This window comes from Mesoplodon mirus (genome assembly GCF_964341445.2).
Source record: "Mesoplodon mirus genome assembly, chromosome: 3".
NCBI lineage: Eukaryota > Metazoa > Chordata > Mammalia > Artiodactyla > Ziphiidae > Mesoplodon > Mesoplodon mirus.
Genome location: NC_138978.1, coordinates 178,487,847 through 178,514,833, shown reverse-complemented (window position 1 = coordinate 178,514,833; position 26,987 = coordinate 178,487,847). Strand labels below are relative to the sequence as shown.

Genomic DNA, 26,987 nt, shown 5'->3' with positions numbered 1-26,987 from the left:
ACAGACCATAATTTATGTAGCTGATCCACTACTGTTAAGCACATTTGTTTCCAGATTTTCAGTATTTGAACTATACTCTGAAGAATAATCTTGTGGCTAAATCTTTGTACATATCCACAACTTTTAACTTGGCATAAATTTACCAGAGCAAATTGCTGAGTGAAAAGCTATGTATATGTGAATGTTTTTTTATGTTTCTGACTAGTTAGTATTCATTATCCTATAACAGAATCAAATATACCAAACAAAACCCAAAAAATTCTTCATGGAAATAACCAGTTAATTATTTCAGCCCCTGGAGTATCTGGCTGCTACTTTAGAAGACACGGTGCATAAACCTGTCTTGAACATTGTCGGATCCTAGAGATTTGTGTCCTTATCTACTGAAAGAATGAATTGTTCAGTATCTTCAACTCTTGCAAATATTTTAAATCTCGGAACAAATTTTTAGTAAAATATTTTGTTCAGATTAGTTAGCTCCCTGGAGTACTCGGTGGGGTAACTGAGTGGCTGTCTGTAATTTAATAATAAAGCTTACAGCATCTCAGCATTAACACATCTGTTATTTATTGAGTACCTGTTATGTGCACAGCACTGTACTGTGTCCTGTGGGGACTAAAATGAAGTATAATAGATGGTGTCTTCTCTCAAGAATCTTATTATTTCAGAAGGTAAGACATATCCAGACTCAAATTATCGTAGGCAAGAGAAGTAGTTTAAAGGAGTGTCCATTTAAATGTCAAATGAGTAGCAGAGAGAATCTTAAGGAAGATAAAATCACTGTTGGCTGGTCTGATTGAGACTTCACAAGAGGTGAGAATTGATCTGAGCCTTGTTAGTTGGCTAAAGGTAAGCAGAGAGAGAAGGAAGAATGCATCAGCCAAGGAAAATATTCTGAGTATTTAAATGAATAAGGAGAAAATTAGCAAGATGGGTTTTAGTGTGTGGATGGATCCACCTGGTCCTTTTAGAAAAGCTTCAGGAGATAGGGTTTTTAAAAAGTAGGTTATTAGTTTAAAATAGTGATTTTTATGCCCATGTTACATTCTATTATTCCTAAAACAGAATAGTTCCAAAGCCTTCCTACACCATGTCAGAAGTTCTTCCTGATCATCACATGTGAAGTAACCCACTTTTTGATGGTGTCCCTGTTGTTTGGCTAACGTTGAAGCCTTTGCATATAACTAAGTGCAGAGAGGATTTGCGAACATGATAGGTCTGTACTTCTAACTCAGATGTTTATGTTTGCTTGTGTGAAATAATTCTACTCTAATTTTACTACTTACATTTTCTTACTAGGTCCTAAAAATGCTTTATAATGTTTTAAATCCAAGTTTATGCCATTAAATGCCCATCTCCATTTGCTTGCATTCCACATATTGCCACATGAACATGAGAATCAGAATTCAAACTCATTTATAGTTAAGACAAGGTGTCTGATTAATCCATTAGATCAAGTAGATTGCAAAGAAGAAATTATCAGAAGTGATATTATAAAGGATATTCTATTTTTGAGTAAGTTTAATTAATGAAGTATTACTGGTAGTGAGGCATTTTAAGTGATTGACCATGTTAAACTATTTCTCCACAGTTCCAGGACCTTCTGCAGCCCTGACAACAATGCAGCTCTTCTCTAAGCAAAACCCGTCAAGACAAGAGGTTACCAAACTCCAGCAGCAGGTTAAGACAAATGGTGCTGGGGTGACTGTTCTCAGGCGTGAAATTTCTGAGCTTCGCACCAAAGTGCAAGAACAGCAGAAACAGCTTCAAGACCAGGACCAGAAACTGCTAGAGCAGACCCAGATCATAGGTGAACAGAACGCACGGTTGGCAGAGCTGGAACGCAAACTGCGAGAAGTAATGGAAAGTGCAGTAGGAGACTCCTCAGGGTCTGGGCAGAATGAAGAGTCTCCTCGGAAACGCAAAAAGGCCGCAGAAGCCATAGACTCTCTTAGGAAATCTAAACGTCTCCGGAGTAGAAAGTAAACCAGAATGTGCTTCTAGCTCCAGAGGAAGCCCTGACTTCGTAGCTTGAGCAGTTCTGCATATCAGGACACTGTGAGCAGCATGGTGTCCCTTAGCTCTAGGCTTTCAGAACACAACGTAAACTTGAACTCTCATGGTTGGGACAGTCTTTTCCCGCTTCTCCTGGTTGAACTGATGCACAGAATCCTTTTATTTTGCAATAGATTTGTACTAACCAGACCTATCCTATCATGTTTTGAGAAGTTAACTTTATTTCTGTGCAGATAATGTTTAAAGCAAGTTTATTTGTTTCTGCATATATGCACATTACATAAGGATCTTAAACCAGTCTTGACGGACTAGAAGTTTAATACATAAGATGTCCTGTTCACTTGAAAGAAAAGACCTACTTTTTAAATGGACAGTATCTTGTTTTTTAAAAAAAAGTTGACTTTTTGTTATAAGTGACCTTTGTCTGGAATGTCTGAAAAGTAGTAAATGCTTTTTGGTATTGAAGTAATGGGTAACTAAAACGGACTTCCATAGTATTGGCTGTAGAAGGGGCCTCTACAGTATTGACTATATATTTTTATAAACTACTGGCAAGGGACTTACCCAGTTGTTATATACATGTTTTCGGTTCACTTTCGGGGCCATGTCCTACATTTGCATGGATGGATGCATGCACTGCCTAGTCAACTCACTTAAAAAGCTCTTGCACTGGTATTGATCTTGAACCTCTACACTTCTCCACTTTTTAGAGCAGCGTCTTAGTTCATTTAAGTGCTTAACATCTTCCACCACAACAGCTTGCCTCTGGGGGCGGGGTGGTATTTGTATGTCCATTTGTCCTCCAGTTTTACAAGAATAAGAGAGTATTAAAGCCCATTGCTTTATCTATTCTCTCTAGGGTTCAGGTACACTGGCTAAGGCAGAACCCCAAATTCTTTACATTGATGTCAGACTTCTGGCAACTAGTACTCTTCCTTACTTACTCACCACTGTGTATGCTCATTGATCAAATGTGGTCATGACCAGTGGTGTGAGTAGGGAACCCAACCTATGGGATGCAGTTTTGCCATTGAAAGAAAGTTCAGTGAAGAAAATGATACTATGAAAAAGCATTTTGATCGTTTCATTTCTGGGGAATGACCTGAGGGAAGCTTTCTAATATTAATTTCAAGCTTTCCTTATCCTGCAACTTTAAACAAAAGCTTTAATTTCGTTTGCACTCCTGTTTTGAGCTTGTAACTGGAAAAGCATGTCTTGCACTGTTCAACCTTCTAAGTGGTCACTTTAACAACCTCCAAATTGTGTACAGTGGTTATTTTCCCCACTTGTATATTTTTGAAACAGTCAACTATTACTGTCCTAGTTTTATTTTAATGTACTAAATTATGTAGTCATTATTTGCCTGTTAAGTTCTTTTAAACAACTGTTGCCTTGGGCTTCAGTTATTTAAGGTAAACTTAGGTGTGGTATAGAATACTATCCCTTTCCAGGTGGGCGTTTGACACCTGTATAAAACCTAAGGTTTTGGTAAGTACCTTAGTTGAATAAAAGCACAAGGTCACTACCTTTTTTTTATCTGTCCAACATGACATGGTTATGCATCCTTGAGATTAACCTCACCAAATGAAATTTTTTCTTATCAATTTTTAACATTGTCCTTACATAATATTGTCCTTAGATTTTGATCAATTCTTTGTCTAACTTTGAAACTCCATTTACAATGTAGTATGTTTTCAATGAAAAACCATAAAATAACATCCAAGTGTTTTCATGGTTTGTTGGGAAGGTAATTTTAAAATAAACAATTTCCAAAAAACATTTGTCAGCCAAGGTCATCCATAAAAGTCCCTGTCTGGAACTCATTTTCTCAGCAGGTCTCATTTGTTTAATCATAGGATTTAGCCATATTGTCACAACTTTGGAGGAGGCCTACTGGAATACTCATGGCCTTTAATAGTCTGCTTTCCTGGTAATAGGAAGACTTTTAAGTAACAGAGTACATGTTTACAGGCTTACAAAGGGATATAACCTCAGATGATCTTTTTAATAGTTGTTAATGAATTATTTAAAGTTCCCTGGGTCTCTTTTTAAACTACATCTGGACACCCTAAATGTATGTATAGTCTCAGTTAACATGAGTATTTGGCTTCCATAATAAGCACTCACTATTAAAAGATAGATTTTCTGTTTCAAAATTCAAATTTCTACAGTATACACTTGTAGTCATCTGCCCGTAAGGTTAATGAGTTGCACTTGTTAATGCACGAATGTGGCGTAACAGTAGGCGATAAAGCACTGCAGTTTGTTTTAAGTCTTAAATCTCAACTAGCTGAAACATGTTAGGATGTTGCCTTGGCCCATTTGATAGCTGTTACACTTGCATTTGGGTAGTATAACGGTATTTAAGTTTCAACAAATCACAAAATATTTCCTTCACCTATAACTGACATATGTTACAGGAAAATTATTGTAAATTAGCCTCCCAAGAGAGAAACCTTCCTGCCCTGGATTATAGGTCGGTAATTTAAATGCTGTATGTTAATGCTGTGTTGTCCTAGAACAACATTTTATAAAGTATTCCTGTCATCTTCCTTGGCTGTCTTTCAGAGGAGACTTCTCTAATGAGTCGTCCCACTTACGAATTGATGATGGTGCAATACTACAAACAGGTACCATGTGGAAGGGCCTATGGAAGAAATGGAGAGGACTGCCTCCTCACCCCCAACAGGATTCTCAGCTTATCTCCCACGTGGACTTGGCTTGGTTTTCACATATTCTGAATTATGTATTATTTTAGAACATGAGGATATAGAACCTGGTTTTTGTTTGTTTGTTTTGAGCTCCTCTTGATGTACAGAGCCTGGAAATAATGGGGCAAACACAAATGTAATCAGAGTAATCATACTGTTTTAAAAACTTGGGGTGCCATCAGGTCTAAAGCCACTGGTTTTGGAAGCAACTTTTTTTTGTAAAACGTGTTTTTGGAGTACTGAACTTTACAGGGGCTTGCCTTAATCTCTAGTAGTTTCAAATGTAGGCGCTATTATTCTACTTGTTAAAATGTTAAAATATTCTATGTAGCCCCTAAGGTGGGTAGAACAGAGTATAAGTAATGCCTAAATAAATAAGCTAAAAGGTGTCACTACAGCTGGATTTTTGAGCGAAAATGGACATATGAACATAGGCTATGTGTAATAAAAATAATGGCACCTTAAGATTGCACTATTTTATGCATTATTTTATATGCCATTTCATAGCCTGCACTTTAATCTCCAAAGAAACAATGTATGATGTCCCAGTTCCTTATTACTAACAAACTTTTTCCTCAGACAGGGCACTTAATTCTATTTTACTGTACTGAAGTAGTTTCTTGGAGGTAGATTCCTCTTTTGAGTTCTCTATTTCCTTAGCCATAATATTTTCTAGGATCTAGGAACTCCCTATCTTGTCTATTTCCAACAGTATATAATTTTAATTTAATGTAAAATCTCATACTTGGTGATCAGCACATTCTTATATCCTGCTCTAGCAAAATGAGTACCATTTTTTAACACCAAACCTTCTAAAAATAATCATATGCTGTAAGTAAGATTTGAAGCCAGGGATAAAGGCATTCTCAAAGGAAATGCCATGTATGATGCAGTCTCTTGGAAATGGCTGTTTCTAGTGTAAAATACAATTTGATAGGCCATTCAATGATTTGACTTGGGATCGGAATTCCTTTTAACTAGTCCTCAAAAAGTTAATGAGTAAAGAACTACTTTAAAATAACAAACTTCTGTAGCCTGCCATCTGAGGTGAATTATTTTCAAGAAATCCTATATAATCTACAAAATGAAATTAGCAATTAGTTGACTGCTGCCTACCATGATTTTATTTTTAATAGCAATACATTTATATTTGTGGTAAACACTATAGGCGTAAGTAATGGCCTTTTCCAGCTTCCTAAGAATCTTTGTTAAATTTCTGAAATTGAAACATTAAATTGAAATTTTTCCTGTTGTGTCTGAAGAGAACCATGGGATTTAGAAGCATATTGGTAATCTATTAGGTCCATTGCCAAAGTATACATCAAAGCTATACCAAAAGTTTAGACGTGTTTAAAATTACTTTATGTGGTACCATGTCTGTTTACTTACGGTCATGAGCAACAATAAATTACAATAGTTTACCTTCTGGAATTTTAATTGTTATAACCTAATTCAATTACTGGAAAGTGAAAAACACCTCCCGGGCACACAACAGGGTACATAAATAAATGTGTTTTTACCAGTGTTACTTGTTTTCTTTGTATTTCATGCACAAAGATTATGGAGCTGTTCGTCTAACAAATGCCATGCTAATAGCTACCACCTCTTAAAGCAGTATATTGTGTTAGTTTAATCCTTATAGCCACTTTATAAAGCAGGTTTTACTCTCTATAAGGAAGTTAAACTCAGGTTAAGCAACATATCCAGAATGTTATACAAGTAAGTGCCTAAGTGGGATTTGAACCCAGACCTACCTGCCTCCAAAGCTTATATATTTCTGCGACACTCTACTACATTCTAAAACAGCTGGGACCTATGAGACTCTAGATTACATTAATTCTTTAAACTCAATAAATACATAGAAGAACATTTCATACATCTACCAGAAGCAGTCTATGCCAAAAATCACTAATGTTAAGAGTAACATACAGGGGCTTCCCGGGTGGTGCAGTGGTTGAGGGTACACCTGCCGATGCAGGGAACACGGGTTCGTGCCCCGGTCCAGGAAGAGCCCACGTGCCGCGGAGCGGCTGGGCCCGTGAGCCATGGCCGCTGGGCCTGCGCGTCCGGAGCCTGTGCTCCGCAACGGGAGAGGCCACAACAGTGAGAGGCCCGTGTACCGCAAAAAAAAAAAAAATCTAACAGAGCTTAAAATCATGAAGACTAGGCTTGAAGGAGGCAACTTTTGTCCTAAAGTTCTTTGACAATGGATTTACACTAGGCATATAGGTAAAAGAAAATATTTTTAAGGCTTCTAAGAACCTGTAGCCTTAAATAGGCAGTCCTGGCAAGAGATGTAGCTGGAGACCACTAGCGGATGTCCGTAGTTGCCTTACTATAATGTTGGCTACCAGTCAATACAAAAGTAGCGAGGGGAAGAATACTCGTTCTCTTCTAGTTCTCTTTTCAAAATTCCTTCCAGCTCCAAGACTATTCAAAATTTCAATGCAATAAAATCATACAAATCAATTTCACCTCTGTTTCATAAAGATGTAACTAATAGGGAATTACTGGAAATGAAATTTTCTGAGGAAGAACACACTCTTCTTTGATACATACTTTACCCACTCACTTTGTTTACAACTTAGAAAAGAGATCACAGATGAATTTATGCTGAAAGATGAGGGTGACAGCTGTGGTATCAGTTACCCCAACACCATCACTGCACTCTAGTCATCAAGATATCACAGAAACATAGGGACTTCCCTGGTGGCTCAGTGGTTAAGAATCCACTTGCTAATGCAGGGGGCACGGGTTCGATCCCTGGTCCTGGAAGATGCCGCATGCCGCGGAGCAACTAAGCCCGTGCGCCACAACTACTGAGCCTGGGCTCTAGAGCCCGCGAGCCACAACTACTGAAGCCCGGGCGCTTAGAGCCCACGCTCCGCAACAAGAGAATCCACCGCAATGAGAAGCCCGCGCTCCACAACGAACAGTAGCCCCTGCTCGCCGCAACTAGAGAAAGCCCGCACACAGCAACGAAGACCCAACGCAGCCCAAAATAAATAAATAAATAAATATTTTTAAAATTAAAAAAAAAGATATCACAGAAACCTAGAAAAATAAAAACAGCTGCTGTACCTCCCAGTCTTCAGAGGGTAGATCAGGGTGGAGATCTTTATTCCTATCTCCTTCAGGTAGTTCAGTTGCTATGCAAAAAACATATTGTTGGGAAACCAAGAATCTTTACCAATATTGTTGCTTTAAAAATAAAAGGAGGGCTTCCCTGGTGGCGCAGTGGTTGAGAGTCCGCCTGCCGATGCAGGGGACACGGGTTCGTGCCCCGGTCTGGGAAGATCCCACATGCCGCGGAGCGGCTGGGCCCGTGAGCCATGGTCGCTGGGCCTGCGCGTCCGGAGCCTGTGCTCCGCAACGGGAGAGGCCACAACAGTGAGAGGCCCGCGTACCGCAAAATAAATAAATAAATAAATAAATAAATAAGAAAAGGATATCTCTTTATTTATGAACTCCTCATGTTAATTCCTGAAACAATTCTTACAGGCTCCATTAAAGATTATTTTTCTCATCCAGAAAATGTGTTTCAACTTGCTTATATTCCTCAGGTTTTGGTGAGTCACTTCCTGAAAGCAAAATTATAGGAAATTGTGCAGAGAAAAAAGCAGTGGTGGATGTTTGAGCACAAAGTACAAATTATGACTGGAAAGGAAATACAAATCAAGGATGAAATTCCCAAAATTCAGTAAATTTTGTTCATAGAAATACATTCAACCAAAGAGCTTTCTCAACTTTTATGTTTTCTTTAAAATTTTTTCCCTTGGGTTCGTTAGATTGAACAAAAGTCAGTTTCTACCTGGAATCTGAAGCAGCAATGTAAATAGTAATATTGGCTCTGGGAATGCAAAACCTATGGCGTGCTTTCTGTCTTAGGACACAGGGAAAACCCCTGCCTTCTCAAGGCTAAGCAGAAGATGGGGAGGGGGAAGCAGAAGCAGGGGACCTAAAATGCTTGTTCTTCCTTCGAAGAGTTGCAGCAAGCTTACAAGAAAGTGCCTTAGCTCTCTAGATAACCAGTTTCTATAACCCTAGGTGCTGCCATAGCAGCTGCTTTCCATTCCCAAAGCAAATGCAGCTTGTGCCTTCCTTGTAAGAGGACAATAAAGGAATGAATGTCAAGGGGTTAACAGTGCTCAGCACATAGTAAGCAGGTAATAAGTAATAAACTGTGGTAAATATATATATAGGGAGACTAAGGAAAGAGAGATACAGAAGATATATTGCATCGGCTGCATGTATTTCCTTCAACCCTTGCTTTAAGCATATTTAAATTTTTTTTTTTAAGCACGGAAAAAAATTAGCTATTACAGGCTTTCTAGCCTCCTGGGGAAATTTATTTTCAATATTTTAAAACTTTTATTTTCAATATTTTTAATATTTCACAGGACTTTTTACACTGCCCGGCAGTGCTTCCTTGAGAGCCACAGGAGAGAAACCAGTCTTTTTTTTTTTTAATGTTTATTTATTTAATTTTATTTTTGGCTGCGTCAAGTCTTAGTTGCAGCACGCAGGATCTTTTGTTGCAGTGCACAGACTCTTTGTTGTGGCACGTGGGCTTCTCTCTAGTTGTGGTGCACAGGCTCCAGAGGGTGCAGGCTCAGGAGTTGCAGCACATAGGCTCTCCAGTTGTGGCACGCGGGCTTAGATGCCCCATGGCATGTGGGATCTTAGTTCCCCACAAAGGGATCAAACTCCGCATTGGAAGGTGGATTCTTAACCACCAGACCACCAGGGAAGTCCCAAGAAACCAGTCTTGAAATGCTCATCCTTTTTCACCTTGGGCTGAGGGCTCTGATAAGGAAGGAGGACCTCAGCCTGAACCTGGAATAAAGAGAGGAGCCTCTTCAGAACTCCACTCCCTTCACCTTAAGACACAACCAAGTAAGAGTCAAGCATATGTGCAATGGAACCAGAATTGAATGCCGATTCCCAGCTCTACCAGTTATGAGCTATGTAATACCAGCTTGGGTGGTTAATACTTGGAGGCTCAGTTTCGTCATCTGTAAAACACTTCCTACCTCTGAGAGTTGATACAAAAGCCCAAAGGATTCAGGGAAGGTGGTGGAGTAGGAAGAACCAGGAATCTGTCTCTCCACTTAGACAACAATTACACTGGCAGGATCTGTCTGATGTAATTATTCTGGAACTCTGGGGTCTATTGAAGACTTGCACTTCCAAGGAAAGACTGGTGGTTAATTTGGGTCAACTTCAGGTCTTAGCACAGGAGCAGCCAGCCACCCGTCCCCCACCCATGATGGGCTAAAAGGACCCTGTCCCCCAAATATTTGGGATCTGTGCTCTGATCACTGATCACTGCTTCTGCTCACAGAGGTGCAGACAAAGATTGCAGGAAGCCACTGTTGTAGCTCCCTCCATTGTTGCGAACCTCTCTCCCACCAGCTCTCCCACCGCCTTCTAGGAGATTTAAAGAGCCAGCACCCTTTCCACCACCACCCCTTCATCTTTCTCTTTTTTAAAGTCTGGGAGCCAGACATTAAAGACAAGGACATTCAACAACCACTTTATGTACTGGGAAAATTAGAAAGTGACCAGGTATGCTGAGGGAAAGTCTCAAATAAAGACCTGAGAGGACATTAAGTTTACACCTCAGGCAGACCCTCAGCACAGAGATAGCCTACAACAATCAAAATAAATAAATATACAAAAACAACTACCAAAATCCAGCAAATCCTGGGCATGCAGGAGAATATGATTCCCAGAGTTACCACATTATTAGATTTAAATATCTAGTTTTCAATAACAACAGCAACAACAAAATCACAAGGCATACAAAGAAACAGAAAAGGATGGCCCATTAAAGGGGAAAATATAAATCAACAGAAACTGTCCCTTAAAAAGGACTAATGAGGGCTTCCCTGGTGGCGCAGAGGTTGAGAGTCCACCTGCCGATGCAGGGGACACGGGTTCGTGCCCCGGTCCGGGAAGATCCCACATGCCGCGGAGCGGCTGGGCCCGTGAGCCATGGCCGCTGAGCCTGCGCGTCCGGAGCCTGTTCTCCGCAACGGGAGAGGCCACAACAGTGAGAGGCCCGCGTAACGCAAAAAAAAAAAAGGACTAATGGCAGATATACTAGACAGATTTTAAGATAACTTTTTAAAAGATGCTCAAACAACTAAAGGGAGATATGGAGAAAGTGAAGAAAATGATGCATGAACAAAATGGAAATATCAATAAAGAGATAGAAAACCTAAAAAGAAAAAGAAATTTTGGACCTGAAAAGTAAATAACTGAATGAAAAAATTTACTAGAAGGCAGATTTGAGCAGGCAGAAGAAAGAATTAGGAAACAGAAATAGGACAAGGAAATTATTAAGTCTGAGGAACAGAAAGAAAAAGATTGAAGAAATGAACAGAAACTAAAGGATCTGTGAGACACCACCAACAGGCCAAAAAACACATTGCGGGAGTCCCAGAAGGAGAAGAGAGAAAAGAGCAAAGAGAATATTTGAAGAAATTATGGTTGCAAACTTCATAAATTTTATGAAAGACGTGAATATAAACATCCAAGAAGCTCAATAAACTCCAAGTAAGATGTACTCAAATAGACCCATGCTGAGAGACATATAATCAAACTTCCAAAAACCAAACACAAAGAGAGAATGTTGAAATATACAAGGGAGAAGTAAATCATTACATACATATCCTCAATAAGATTATAAGCAGATTTCTCATCAGAAACTTTGGAGGCCAGAAGGCAGTGGGTCAATGTATTCAAAGTGCTAAAAGAAAACACTGTCAACCAAGAATCCTATATCTGGCAAAACTGTCCTTCAAAAGTGAGGGAGAAATTAAGACACTACCAGATTAAAAAAAAAAAAAAGAAAAGAAAAGCTGAGGGGTTCTGATTTCACTAGATCTGCCCTGCAAGAAATGCTCAAGGGATTCTTGCAAGATTAAATGAAAGGACACTAGACATTAACTCTAAGCTATATGCAGAAATAAATATCTCAATAAAATTAAATACATGTGCAATTATAAAAGCTAGTGCTACTGTAACACTGATTTGTAAGTGCACAGTTTTCCACATAAATGACAAGATTAATACATTAAGAAAAAAATCACTGGTCTATCACAGGCTTTGAAAACAAACTTATGGCTACCCAAGGGGAAAGGTGGGGGGGAAGGGATAAATTAAGAGTTAAGGATTAATGTATACACACTACCATATATAAAATAATCAACAAGGACCTACCACATAGCACAGGGAACTCTACTCAATATTCTGTAATAACCTATACGGGAAAGATTCTGGAAAAGAATGGATATATGTATGTGTATAATTAAATCACTTTGCTGTACACCTGAAACTACCATGACATTGTAAATCAATCACACCCCAATATAAAATAAAAATTAAATTTAAAAAATCACTAGTTTAGGGCTTCCCTGGTGGCGCAGTGGTTGGGAGTCCGCCTGCCGATGCAGGGGGCACGGGTTTGTGCCCCGGTCCGGGAGGATCCCGCGTGCCGTGGAGCGGCTGGGCCCGTGAGCCGTGGCCGCTGGGCCTGTGTGTCTGGAGCCTGTGCTCCGCTACGGGGGAGGCCACAACAGTGAGAGGCCCACGTACGGAAAAAAAAAAAAAAAAAAAAAAATCACTAGTTTAAAAGCTAGTATTATTGTAAGTTTAGTTTATAATTCAAAATCTTGTTTTCCACATAATTTAAGAAACTAATGCATTTTTAAAAATTATTAGTTTATGTTTGGGGGCACACACTGTAAATATAAAGAGGTAATTCTGTGACATCAACAACTGACAGGTAAAGGGATGGAGCTGTGAAGGAGCAGAAATTTTGTATGTTATTGAAGTTAGGCAGGCATAAATTCAACTTAGAGTGTTATAAATTTAGGATGTTAAATTTAATCATGGTAAACACCAAAAAAACCTACAGAATATACACAAAAGGAAATGAGAAAGGAATTAAACATTTCACTACAAAAAAACTGACTAAACACAAAAGAAAAAGTGTGAGGAAAACAGCTAGAAAAATGCCAAAAGTAAGTCCCTCCTTATCTGTAATTATTTTACATGTAAATGGGTTAAACTCTGTAATCAAAAGACAGAGATTTGCAGAATGAATTAAAACGCATGATCCAACTATCTGCTGTCTATAAGACAATTCTGATGCAAAGACACAAATAGGTTGAAATTCAAAGGGTGCAAAAGTATATTCCATGCAAATAGTAACCAAAAGAGAGCAGGGGTGGCTATTCTAATATCAGACAAAATAGCCTTAAAATCAAAAAAGTTTACAATAGATAAAGGACATTATAAATTAGCAAAGGTTTCAATACAGTAAGAAGGTATAACAGTTATAAACATCTACACACCTAGTGACAGACCATTAAAATACATGCAGCAGAAACTGAGATAATTGAAAGGAGAAACAGATATGTGGAAATTAATAAAGGGAAACCTTATTTTAAATGGAGTCAGGAAGCCCTGAAGGGGAGCTCTCCTGAACATACCATTTGCCACAGCTTACTTTACACTCTTGGACAGGAAGAAGTTTACTACCACATCAGAAGGAAGATTTTCTCCTTGCCCAGCAACAACTCAGCCAATGAGAAACCACCACTCCCTGAACTTTCCTGCAGTGGACTTTTGTTCAAAACAACCCTCCCATGGGGACTTCTCTGGCAGTCCAGTGGTTAAGACTCCACCCTTCCACTGCAGGGGGCATGGGTTCAATCCCTGGTCAGGGAACTAAGATCCCCACATGCCACGTGGTGTGCCCGGAAAAATAAAATTAAAAATTAAAAATAAAACCCTCCCAACTCCCCTCTTTCCTCGGCTTCTCTTCTTTGTTCTCTGGTTGCCTATGATTCACCATAGTTTGCATGTCCCCAGCTGCAATCCCTCTGCTATTCCTGAATAACTTGATTCTACTGGCTAAAAAGCTTGCCTTTTTGTTTTAAAGGTTGACAAATTGTTCTACAGGAATAGTTGGAGACAACAATACTGCACTTACAATAGTGGATAGAATAGCCAGACAGAAGGTAAGTAAAGAAACAGAGGACTTAAACAACACAACAGACCAACTGGATCTAACAGACTTATACAAAACAGTCTATCCACCAATAACAGAATACACATTCTGCTCAATACACATCATTCTCAAGTCTTTTCCAGGACAGATCATATCTGAGGCCACATATTAAGTCTCAAAAGATTAAAAAAAATAGATTACACAAAGTATTTTCTTCCACCACAATAGGATGAAGTTAAAAATCAATAACAGAAGGAAAGTAGAAAATTCAAAAAATTATGGAAATTAAACAACATACTCTAAAACAACCAATGGATTAAAGAAGAAATCACAAGAGAAATTAGAAAATACTTAGAGACTAATAAAGATGAAAACAAAACGTACCAAAACTATGGGAAACAATGAAAGTGGTACTAAGTGGGAAATTTATAGCTTGCATTAAAAAACAAGAAAGATCTCAAATCAACAACTTAACTTTACAACTTAAGGAATTAGAAAAAGAAAAATTAAACCCAAATCTACCAGAAGGAAGGAAATGAAGATTAGAGATAAATGAAATAGAGAGTAGAAAAACAATAGAGAAAATCAATGAAAAAAAAAGTTGGTACTTCAAAAAGGTCAGTAATACTTAAAAACATTTAGTCAGAGAGATGAAGGAAAAAAGAGATAAGAATTATATTACTAAAATCAGAAATGAAAGTAGAGACATTACTACAAATCTACAGAAATAAAGAGGATTATTTATAAGAGAGTACTATGAGCAATCATGTGCCAACTAAAGACTAAACCACACACAAAAAAGTAGAAAATGTGAATAGACCTATAACTAGTAAGGAGATTGAATTAGCAATCAAAAATCTCCCAAAAAGAAAGGCCCTAGGTGTGATGGCTTCACCAGTGAATTATACCAACATTTAAAGAAGAGCTATTACCAATTCTTGTCAAACTTTTGCAAAAAAATTGAAGAGGAGGGAGCAATCCTCATTTCATTCAATGAAGCCAGAATTACCCTGATACCAAAGCCAGATAAAGACTTAAGAAGAAAAGAAAACTACAGCTCAATATTCCTTATAAACATTGATGCAAAAATCCTCAACAAAATACTAGCAAACTGAATTCAGCAGCATATTAAATGCTTATACACCATGACCAAGTGGGATTTATTCCTGGAATGCAAGGATGGTTCAATAATACACTGCATTAACAGAATGAAGGGGGAAGTAACACATAATAATCTCACCTGACACAGAAAAAGCATTTGACAAAATTCAACACCCTTTCATGATAAAACACTCAACAAACTCAAAATAGAAGGAAACTACCTCATCATAATAAAAGTCACATATGAAAAATTCACAGCAAACATCATATTCAATGGTGAAAGAATGAAAACTTTCCATCTAAGATCAGGAACAAGGCAAGGAACAAGAATTTCACCACTTCTACTCAACATAGTGCTGGAGGTCCTAGCTGGAGAAATTAGGCTAGAAAAAAGAAATAAAAGGCATCAAAATTGGAAAGGTAAAAGTAAAATTGTCTCTGTTCATGTATGATATGATCTTACATATAGGAAACCATAAGATCACATACAGACACACACACACACAAACTGTTAGAAATAATAAACAAATTTAGCAAAGTAGCAGGATTCAAAGTCAACACATAAAAATCAGTTGCATTTCTATACACTAATAATGAACTATCTGAAAAGGAAATTAAGAAAACAATTCCACTTATAATAGTGACAAAGTAGGGGCTTCCCTGGTGGTGCGGTGGTTGAGAGTCCGCCTGCTGATGCAGGGGACATGGGTTCATGCCCCCGTCTGGGAAGATCCCACATGCCGCAGAGTGGATGGGCCCGTGAGTCATGGCTGCTGAGCCTGCGCGTCCGGAGCCTGTGCTCTGCAACGGGAGAGGCCACAACAGTGAGAGGCCCGCGTACCGAACAAAAAAAAAAAAAAAAAAAAGAATAAAAAAAATAGTGACAAAGTAAATAAAATACTTAGGGATTAACTTAATTAACCAAGGAGGTGAAAGACCTGTACAGTGAAAACTACAAAATACTGATGAAAAAAGTAAAGAAGATGTAAATATTGGAACTCATTCTGAGTTCATGGGCTGGAAGACTTCACAGTGTTACCATGTCAATACTACCAAAAGCGATCTACAGATTTAATACAACCCCTATCAAAATCCCAATGAAATTTTTTGCAAAAGTAGAAAAACCCATCCTAAAATTCATATGGATTTTCAAGAGACCCCAGATAGCTAAAAACAATCTTGAAAAAGAAGAGCAAAGCTGGAGGACTCACACTTCTGATTTCAAATCTTACTACAAAGTTACAGTAGTTGAAACAGTGTGGTACTGGCATAAAGACAGACATATAGATAATGGAATGGAATAGAGAATCCAAAAATAAACATTTGCATATAAAATCAATGATTTTTGACAGAAGTGCAAAAACCATTCAAAGGCTCTTCAACAAATGATGCTAGGGAAGCTGGATATCCACATGCAAAAGAACAAAATTGGATTCTTCCCTAATACCATATACAAAAAGTCACTCAGAATGAATCCATGACCTTAATGTCAGACCTGAAACTCTTAGAAGAAATTGAGAGAAAACTTCATGACACTGGACTTGGCAATGATTTCTTGGATGTGACACCAAAGGCACAGGTTATAAAAGAAAAAGTGGATAAATGGGACTTCATGAAAAATTTTTAATTTTGTGGATCAAAAGACACTATCAACAGCATATAATGGCAACCCACAGAATGGAAGAAGATATTTGCAAATCATGTATCTGATAAAGTGTTAATATCCAGAACATTTAAAGAATTCCTAAAAATCAAACGAACAAACAAAAAACCAAACTACCCTATTCAAAAATGGGCAAAGGACTTGAATAGATATTTCTCCAAAGAAGATGAATAAATGGCCAAGAAGCACATGAAATGATGCTCAACATCACTAATCATTAGAGAAATGCAGATCAAAGCTACAATGAGACACCACCTCACCACACACCTCACGTTAGGATGGCTAGTATATAATTTTAAAAACATTTCTAATACAGAAAACAGCAAGTATTGACAAGGATGTGGAGAAATTGGAACTGTGCACTGTTGGTGGGAATGTAAAATGGTACAGCTGCTGCAGAGAACAATATGGTGGTTCCCCAAAAAGTTAAAAGTAGAATTACCATTTGATTCAGCAATTCCACTTCCAGGTGAATACCCAATAGAAATGAAAGCAAGGTCTCAAAGAGATATTTGCATACCTCTGTTCATAGCAGCAGTATACATAATAGCTAAAATGTGGAAGCAACCCAAGTGTCCACTGATGGATGAATGCATAAGCAAAGTGTGTTATATACATATAATGGAATATTATTAGCCTTAAAAAGGAAGGACATTCTGACATATGCTACAACGTGGATGACCTTTGGGCACATGATGCTAAGTGAAATAAGCTAGTCATAAAAAAACCAAAAACGGTATGATTCCACTTTGTTGACGTACTTAAAATAGTCAAAGTCATAGAGACAAAAAGTGGAATGGTGGTTGTGAGGGGATGGGGAAGAGGGAACTTGAAGCTATGGTTTAACAGGTACAGAGTTTCTGGTTTACAAGTTGTAAATGGATCTGAAGGTAGATGATGGTGATGGTTGTACAACACTATTTATGTATTTAATAACACTGAATTGTACAGTTAAAAATGTTAAGATGGTACATTTCATGTTATGTGTTTTTACCACAATTTAAAAATTGAAAAAAAACATTCTTTATATACAAATATGGAAAGATCTACAAGATTGATTGTTAAGGAAAAAAACAATGTGCTGACAAGTATTATAGTATACCAACTTTTGTGTAAAAAATAAAGAAGGAAATAACATACTGCGATCTAATTTCGTGTATATGCATAAAGAAACTCTAAAAAAATAGCGAAGGAGTTAACAGGGGTTACATATTGGCATTGAGCAACTTTGCAATGGGGAACAGGAATCCACACGAGATTATCCCTAGATACTTGTTTGTATATTTTTCTATTTTTGAACTATGGAAATGTATCACCAATTCAAAAATTAAATTAACAAAACTTTAAATCTTATAAGCTATGTTTCTTTTTTTGAAAATAGTATACCTATGCTATAACTGAATTTTGGAACATATGACATCAATGATGATGAAAGGGAAGTAGGTAGAGGGAAAATAAAGGACTTTAAAGAACTGATGATGGCATCAGCCATCATTTTAAAAATTAACTTTATAGAGGAATACATTAAATGCAATGAAATGTATCCATTTTAAGTGTACAGTTCTTTAAGTTTTGACAAATGTATATACTCATGTAACCACCACCACAACTGAGATATAGAACTTTTCACCACAGCAAAATGTTTGCTTTGATCCTTCCTAGTTGATTCCCATCCCAACACCAGCCCCAGACAACCACTGATCTGATTTGTCTTTTCCAGAGTTTCATATAAAAAGAGTCATATATGATATAGTCTTTTGAGTGAGGTTTCCTTCACACAACATAGTATTTCTGAGATCTGTGCATGTCGATGCATGTGTCAGTAATTTGTTCCTTTTTATTGCTAAGTAGTATTCTACCGTATAAATATACCAGACTTGTTTATCCTGTCACCTAGTGACAGATATGTAGATTGTTTCTAGTTTTGAGCTATTATAAATAAATCTGCTATGAACAGTCACAGCTATTATACATAAATCTGCTATGAACAGTCACGGACAAGTCTTTGCATTAACATGTTTTCATTTCTCTAGGGGAAATACCTAGGAGTGGAATGTCTGAGTCATATGGCAAGTGTATGTTTAACTTTATAAGAAGTGCCAAAATGTATCATTTTACATTCTCATCAGGAATGTATGAGCATTCCAGTTTTTTTGCATCCTCATCAACGTTTAGTATTGCTAGTTTAAAATTTTTTTAGCCATTATAGTGGATGTGTGGTGGAATTTCATTGTTATTTATTTATTTAAAAAAATAAGTTTATCTATTTATTTATTTTCTGCTGTGCACAGGCTTTCTCTAGTTGCCGCGAGCAGAGCTACTCTTCACTGTGGTATGTGGGCTTCTCATTGTGGTGGTTTCTCTTGTTGCAGAGCACAGGCTCCAGGTGCGCAAGCTTCAGTAGTTGTGGCTCACAGGCTCTAGAGAGCAGGCTCAGTAGTTGTGGCGCATGGGCTTAGTTGCTCTGCGGCATGTGGGATCTTCCCAGACCAGGGCTTGAACCTGTGCCCCCTGCATTGGCAGGAGGATTGTTAACCGCTGCGCCACCAGGGAAGTCCCTCATTGTTATTTAAATTTGCATTTCTCTGAGGTCTAACGATAGTAAGCATCTTTTCACGTGCTTATTAGACACATGTGCTTCTTTAGCGAAATGTCTTTAAAACTTTTGCCCATTTTGGAGGATTGCTTGTCTTGTTATTGTTAAATAAGAGTTCTTTATGTATTCTGCTTACAGATCCTTTGTTGGATATATGCATTATGATTATTTTCTCTCCGTCTATGGCTTCCTTTATTTTCTTGACAGTATTTTTAAAGAGCAGAAATATTTAATTTTGAGGAAGTTCATTTTATCAACTTTTTCTTTTATAGTTTGTATTTTTTGCATCCTATCTAAGAAATCTTTACCTACCCTAATGTCACCAAGATGTTCTCTACTGATAATTTTAGGATTTTAAATTACATTGTTAAGGCTTACACCCTATTTTGATTTAATTTGTTGTGGATGATATAAGAGTGGAGTTTTATGGTTTTTACATATAAATATCGAATTGTTCCAGCAACAATTGTTAAAAAAAAACTATCTTTTCCCCCTGTCGAATTACTTTGGCCCCTTTGTCAAAAGCCAATGGGCTAGGTGACTTCCCTTGTGGTCCAGTGGATAAGAATCCATGCTCCCAATGCAGGGGGCCTGGGTTAGATACCTGGTCAGGGAACTAGATTCCACATGCATGCCACGACTAAGGAGCCCGCCTACCGCAACTAAGACCCGGTATAACCAAATAAATAAATAAATAAATAAAAGAAAAGCAAAAATGTTTTTTAAAAAAAACCAATGGTCTCTACTCTGTTCAGTTGATCTGTGTGTCTATATTTATACGCACGCAACACTGTCTTGATTATAGTAGCTTTTTGGTATAGTCTTAAAATTCAGTAATGTAAGTCTTCCAACTTTACCCTCTTTCAAAATTGTTCTGATTATTCTAGATTCTTTGTAATTTTTTTTTACGAATTTTAGAATTAATTTGACAGCTGATGGGATTTGGATTGGGGTTACATTGAATCTACAGATCAATTCGGGGGGGTGATATTTTTAATAAGCTACCTCAAATATGGAAGCTCAGTATATTGAATATTTTAAGCTGAAGGAGTTTAAGAAAATGGCTGAAGCAGGAAGGTCCCCCTAACCACCCCACTTCTCCCCTGACACAGTCATGAACCCCTCATGTGAGAGATGCCCCCCCCATACTCAGAGGAAAGGAGCGTCTTTATCTCTGAAGATAAAGGGATGCTGAGATGCTAACAGATAGGGCTTGCTAGGTTTCCTCCAGTTTTACCGCACGTACCATGTTCCTTAACCTATCATACTCCTCCACACCTGTCCACCCTTCATCAAGCCTAGCATAAAAATACTCAGGTTTAACTATTTCTTCGGGTCTTCATTTCCTTATGAAGACTCCCACGTTATGTAAAACTTACATGAAATAAATTTGTATGCCTGTCTTTTGTTAATCTTTTTTCTGTTGGTTTAATTTTCAGACTCTAGGAGGATCAAGAAAAACTTTTTCTTCCCCTCCAGTTTCTGGTGCCCACACAGGAACTCCTTCAGCTGGGAACACCTTGCTGAGTCTGGAAGCTGTAATAAAAAGATCTTGGACCTCTGACAAAAACCAACAGAGGTAAGAATTCTTACCTCCTTAATCTCTCAGATCTCCACCTGTGGTGACCTGTAAAGTGAAGGTGGTAAGAGTCTTTCTCTTTCCAAATTCAGATTCGCAGGAGAGAAACATTTGAAAAAATTAGTTCTCCGGATTATGACTCTGGTTAAAATTTGGTTTGAGGGTACCCACTGGTTGTCGATCCTTTCCCTCCTAGGAAAGGATTGCTTTCCTGTTTGTTTCTCTTTCTGTGCCTTGAGAACTTGACTTGGTTTTCCCCATTAGGGTATGCAGGCTCTGCAGGTGCAGGGGCCAACTGTCAGATTAGGGGCCCCCAAAGTATAGAGGGGCAGAAATGTAGGTTTCACCCATTTTGTGGCTAGCATCCTAGAGGCTGTTGCCTGCTCTGGGGTGGAGGGTTGTCTAAGTATTTCTCTCTTTTGGCCATCTTTGGGAGTGGCTCTAGATATTGGGATGGCTGCATCTTTTGCACTCGCTTTGAGGATGCACCTTGCATCCATGTTTCAGTCATAAAAGGCTTATTGGTTTTGGTTTCAAGTCACTTGATAGTCACTTTTTTTTTTTTTTTAAGGAGCTACTTGGAAACTGGGCAAATGAAAAATCTTAAAGGACTTCCCTGGTGGCGCAGTGGTTAAGAATCCGCCAGCCAATGCAGGGGACACAGGTACGATCCCTGGTCCAGGAAGATCCCACATGCCACAGAGCAACTAAGCCTGTGCGCCACAACTACTGAGACCACACGCCACAACTACTGAGCCCACGTGCTGCAACTACTGAAGCTCATGAGCCTAAGAGCCCATGCTCCACAACAAGAGAAGCCATCACAATGAGAAACCTGCACACTGCAACGAAGAGTAGCCCCTGCTCGCTGCAACTAGAGAAAGCTTGTGCGCAGCAACGGAGACCCAAAGCAGCCAAAAAAAAAAAAAAAAAAAAAGAAACTTAAAAGATCTTCTCCACAGATATTAGTAAAGTGTTTTAGCCATCTGAGTGGGTAACCTTAACTTATTCCATCTGCCAGAAGCACAATTTGGATCCAAGTGTTCTTTTATGAACTAGTGAGTTGTATATTAATACACCTGACACATGGTTAAAATTTTAAAGCAAAAGCTGTAAGATCTCTGTATTTGTCTGCCTGTATGTTTATGTGTGTATGTGTGTGCGTGTGTGTGTGTATTATGTATAAGTGATATTTTTCTACCTCCAGATGGTATTACCAAATTAGTTTATAAAATCCCTTAAAGGAGTTCTATTCAAATTGGCTTAGAGATAAGTGAGTGCTCATATAAATTGCGTATTCCTAAAACTCTCAGCAATATACACAATAACCCCAATTTTTTTAAATTCATGTGATCTGGTGTAATTTTGATAAATAAAGTTAGTTTTCTAATTGTTGGTAAAATAAAAAATAGGCATGTCTTCAGAGTTGTCAGCATTAAATATAATGCAGACATATAATTTTTTTCTACCTAGGTTTACTAGTCAAACAAACTTATATTACCTCTACTAGATGTTTAAGATTATAAAACTGTAGGGGACTTCCCTGGTGGTCCAGTGGTTAAGACTCCACGCTTCCAGTGCAGGGAGTGCAGGTTCCACCCCTGGTTGGGGAAATAAGATCCTGCATGCCCCATGGTGTGGCCAAAAAAAAAAAAGATTATAAAATTATAAATCCAACCTATAAACAAAATGTACAATTAGAAATGAATTGCTTAATGCATGTCAAGTACCATAGTGAAAAAGAGAGATAAGAACCATGTTTTTAGCTTCTTGCACTCTTTGCTTTTTGTGCTTTTTTTTGTTTTTTTAAATTTTCTTGCCTGCTATGGGGCATGTTGGATCCTAGCTCCCCAACCAGGGATCGAACATGCGTCCCCTGCTCAACAAATAAGTTGATGACTAGCTTTGTTTAATGTCTCATGAAATTTTCCTTACTAATCTAAAAATAATTGTTAAGAAGAAGTGAATTTTTAAAAAACTAAAAATATAGCTACCATATGATCCTACAATCCCACTCCTAGGCATATATCCAGAGAAAAGCATAATTCAGAAAGATACATGCAACCCCAATGTTCATTACAACACTATCTACAATAGCCAAGACATGGAAGCAACCTAAATGTCCATCAACAGAGGAATGGATAAAGAAGATGTGGTATATATATATATATATATATATATATATATATATATACACACACACACACAATGGAATATTAGTCATAAAAAAGAATGAAATAATGCCATTTGTAGCAATATGGATGGACCTAGAGATTATCATACTAAGTGAAGTAAGCCAGACAGAGAAAGACAAATATCATATGGTATTGTTTATACATGGAATCTTACAAAATGATACAAATGAACTTATTTACAGAGTAGAAAGAGACTCACAGGCATAGAAAACAAACTTATGGTTACCAAAGGGGAAAGGGGGTAGGGGTAGGGATAAATTAGGAGTTTGGTATTAACATATACACACTAATATATATAAAAGAGATAACCAAAAAGGATCTACTGTATAGCACAGGGAACTATACTCAGTATCTTGTAATAGCCTATAATGGAAAAGAATCTAAAAAAGAATACATATATGTGTATATATATATATACATATATAGAACTGAATCACTTTGCTGTACACCTGAAACTAACACAATATTGTAAATCAACTGTACTTCAATTAAAAAAAAAAAGAACAGAGACTTCCCTGGTGGTCCAGTGGTTAAGACTCTGTGCTCCCAATGCAGGGGGCCCAGGTTTGATCCCTGGTCAGGGAACTAGAACCTGCATGCCACAACTAAGGATCCCACGTGCTGCAACTAAGACACAGTGTGGCCAAATAAATAAATAAATATTTAAACAAAAAATAAAAAATAAAAAAAAGTGGGTTAAAAAGATGTGAGATTGGGGCTTCCCTGGTGGCGCAGTGGTTGAGAGTCCGCCTGCCGATGCAGGGGACACGGGTTCGTGCCCCGATCCCGGAAGATCCCACATGCCGCGGAGCGGCTGGGCCCGCGAGCCATGGCCGCGGAGCCTGTGTGTCCGGAGCCTGTGCTCCGCAACGGGAGAGGCCACAGCAGTGAGAGGCCCGCGTACAGCAAAAAAAAAAAAAAAAAAAAAAAAAGATGTGAGATTGGGCTTCCCTGGTGGCGCAGTGGTCAAGAATCTGCCTGCCAATGCAGGGGACACGGGTTCGAGCCCTGGTCTGGGAAGATCCCACATGCCGCGGAACAACTAAGCCCGTGAGCCACAACTACTGAGCCTGCGCGTCTGGGGCCTGTGCTCCGCAACGGGAGAGGCCGCGACAGTGAGAGGCCCACGCACCGCGATGAAGAGTGGCCCCAGCTCGCTGCAACTGGAGAAAGCTGTTGCACAGAAACGAAGACCCAACACAGCCAAAAATAAAATATAAAATAAATTAATTAAAAAAAAAAGTTGTGAGATTAAAGTTTACAAATGAACTTTTCAATAATAATTATGTTCTATAATATATATATTTAAAATAGTTTCAAAAACCTTCTTGATATCTTAAAGCCTTAAAGTTTACTCAGTTAAGTTAAATGATGGATATTAATTGAATATCTATATCATTTTCAAATAAGATACAATACTGAAACAATTGTTGAACATAGTTTATCTACTTGTAGCACTGTCTTTGTATCCAATATAGAGAAGCTACATATATTTGGGTCTGTTAATCAACATGAGAAGTTGTACTATGAAAAAAACATGCTTCTAGAATATTATAAAAACAGTATATTCATAAATTTGCTACAGAATGATAGTATGTGGCAAACAGTTCACAATTGCCTGGTTCATAGTTGAAGAGATTATTCATCTGCTATTAACAAGAAATAGTTTTAAAAAAAGGAGGGTTTCCCTGGTGGCGCAGTGGTTGAGAGTCCGCCTGCCGATGCAGGGGACACGGGTTCATGCCCCGGTCCGGGATGATCCCATGTGCCGCGGAGCGGCTGGGCCTGTGAGCCATGGCTGCTGAGCCTGCGCGTCCGGAGCCTGTGCTCCGCAACGGGAGAGGCCACAACAGTGAGAGGCCTGCCTATGGCAAAAAAATAAAAAAGAGAAAAAAGAAAGAAGTGAGGTCCAAAAGCCTTGTGAAGGCTATGGCTGGAAGAAACTTGGAGTCTGGGAAGATGGGTCTGATGTTTAGACTCAGACTGGAGAGGACTGTGGGACTAAAGATACCAGAAGTAAACAGGAGAACATGATGCTCCCATATTGAGCAGGTCCAGACACACTGAGTGAGGCCAGCAGAGCAAAGAATGGAACAGGCAGGGCGTAGTTTTGCCCCCAGCATTCGAAGTCAGCTTTAGTTATAGACGAATGTGTGAACTGCTGTAACCGTCAATTTATATGTGCTAGTTTACCAATTAAGTAACAGATTATAAAATAAGTAAGAAATGATCTTTATTGGCAATTAACTACTGACTTGAAGAGTTATCTTTGTTATTTACTGTCAAAGAACGGATGACCTAAAGTTATTATTATGACTAAGGTTCATTTGAAGTGAATAAAGAATGCCTTCTGTAATTACTCTTCTACAAATTAAAGTTGGAAAATCTACCCACAGGCTAATACCTCTTAATACCATTATTAGATCTCAGCTGTGTCATTGTCAAAATACAGTTGACCCTTGAACAACATGGAGGTTAGAGGTGCTAACCTTCTGTGCAATCGAAAACTCATGTATAACGTTATAGTTGGCCCTCTGTATCCCTGCTTCCTCATCCTCGGATTCAGCCAGTTGTGGATTGTGTAGTACTGTAGTACGTATTTATTGAAAAAAATCCATGCATAAGTGGACCAGTGCAGTTCAAGCCCATGTTGTTCAAGGGTCAGCTGTGGTCTTAAAAAATGAATTGCTGAAATTAGAACACTCCCTCACACCATATACAAAAATAAACTCAAAATAGTTTAAAGATCTAAATATAAGACAAGACCTAAAAAAAAAAAAAAAAAGACAAGACCTAAATATAAGACCATAAAACTCCCAGAAGAGAACATAGGCAAAACATTCTCTGACATAGATCATAGCAATATTTTCTTAGCTCAGTCTCCCAAAGCAAATTTTTAAAAAAAGCAAAAATAAACAAATGGGACCTAATCAAACTTAAAAGCTTTTGTACAGCAAAGGAAACCATCAATAAAACAAAAAGACAACCTATGGAATGGGAGAAAATATTTGCAAATGATACGACCAACAAGGGGTTAATTTCCAAAATATACATACAGCTCATACAACTCAATATCAAAAAAAGCAAACAATCCAATCAAAAAATAGGCAGAAGACCTAAATAGACATTTCTCCAGAGAAGACATACAGATGACCAACGGGCACATAAAAAAATGCTCAATGTTGCTAATTATTAGAGAAGTGCAAATCAAAACTACAATGAGGAATCACTTCACACCAGTCAGAATGGCTATCATCAAAAAGTCTACAAATAATAAAGGCTGGAGGCAGTGTAGAGAAAAGGGAACCCTCCTACACTGTTGGTGGGAATGTAAATTGATGCAGCCACTATGGAAAACAGTATGGAGGCTCCTTTAAAAACTAAAAATAGAGTTACCATATGATCCAGCAATCCCACTCCTGGGCACATATCCAGAAAAGATGAAAACTCTAATTCAAAAAGATATATATATACCACAATGTTCACAGCAGCGCTATTTATAATAGCCAAGAAATGGAAGCAACTTAAGTATCCAACAACAGATAAATGAATAAACAAAATGTGGTATATATATACAATGGAATATGACTCAGCCATAAAAATGAATGAAATTGGGTCATTTGTAGAGATGTGGATGGACCTAGAGACTGTCATACAGAGTGAAGTAAGTCAGAGAGAGAAAAACAAATATTGTATATTAACACATTTATATGGAATCTAGAAAAGTGGTATGGATGATCCTATTTTCAAAGCAGAAATAGAGACACAGACATAGAGAACAAATCTATGGATACCAAGGGGGAAGGGGGGTGGGAGGAATTGGGAGATTGGGATTGACACATATACACTATTGATACTATGTATAAAATAAATAGCTAATGAGAACATACCGTATAGCACAGGGAACTTAATGCACTGTGGTGATCTGAATGGGAAGGAAGTCCAAAAGGGAAGGGATATATGTATGTGTACGGCTGACTCATTTTGCTGTGCAGTAGAAACTAATACAACATTGTAAAGCAACTATACTCCAATAAAAATTAATTAAAAATAAAATAAACAAAAGTTGATCCAAAGAGCTGGACCTCACCAAGGTAGAGCTGC

General features: G+C 38.1%; 2 protein-coding genes across 3 annotated transcripts in view; one reads left to right on the top strand and one right to left on the bottom strand.

Moving 5' to 3' along the window:
* The window catches only part of FBXO28 (F-box protein 28), a 30,430-nt gene extending 24,178 nt beyond the window's left edge, over positions 1-6,252 (top strand). For both annotated transcript variants that reach the window (XM_082612764.1, XM_082612763.1), the window contains one exon: positions 1,592-6,252. In XM_082612764.1, the coding sequence (XP_082468890.1) occupies positions 1,592-1,986 (395 nt within the window). In that variant the 3' untranslated portion in view covers positions 1,987-6,252. The remainder of the gene's footprint in view (positions 1-1,591) is intronic.
* Positions 1-26,987, bottom strand: part of TP53BP2 (tumor protein p53 binding protein 2) — a 194,343-nt gene that overhangs the window by 157,314 nt on the left and 10,042 nt on the right. The window lies entirely within an intron of this gene.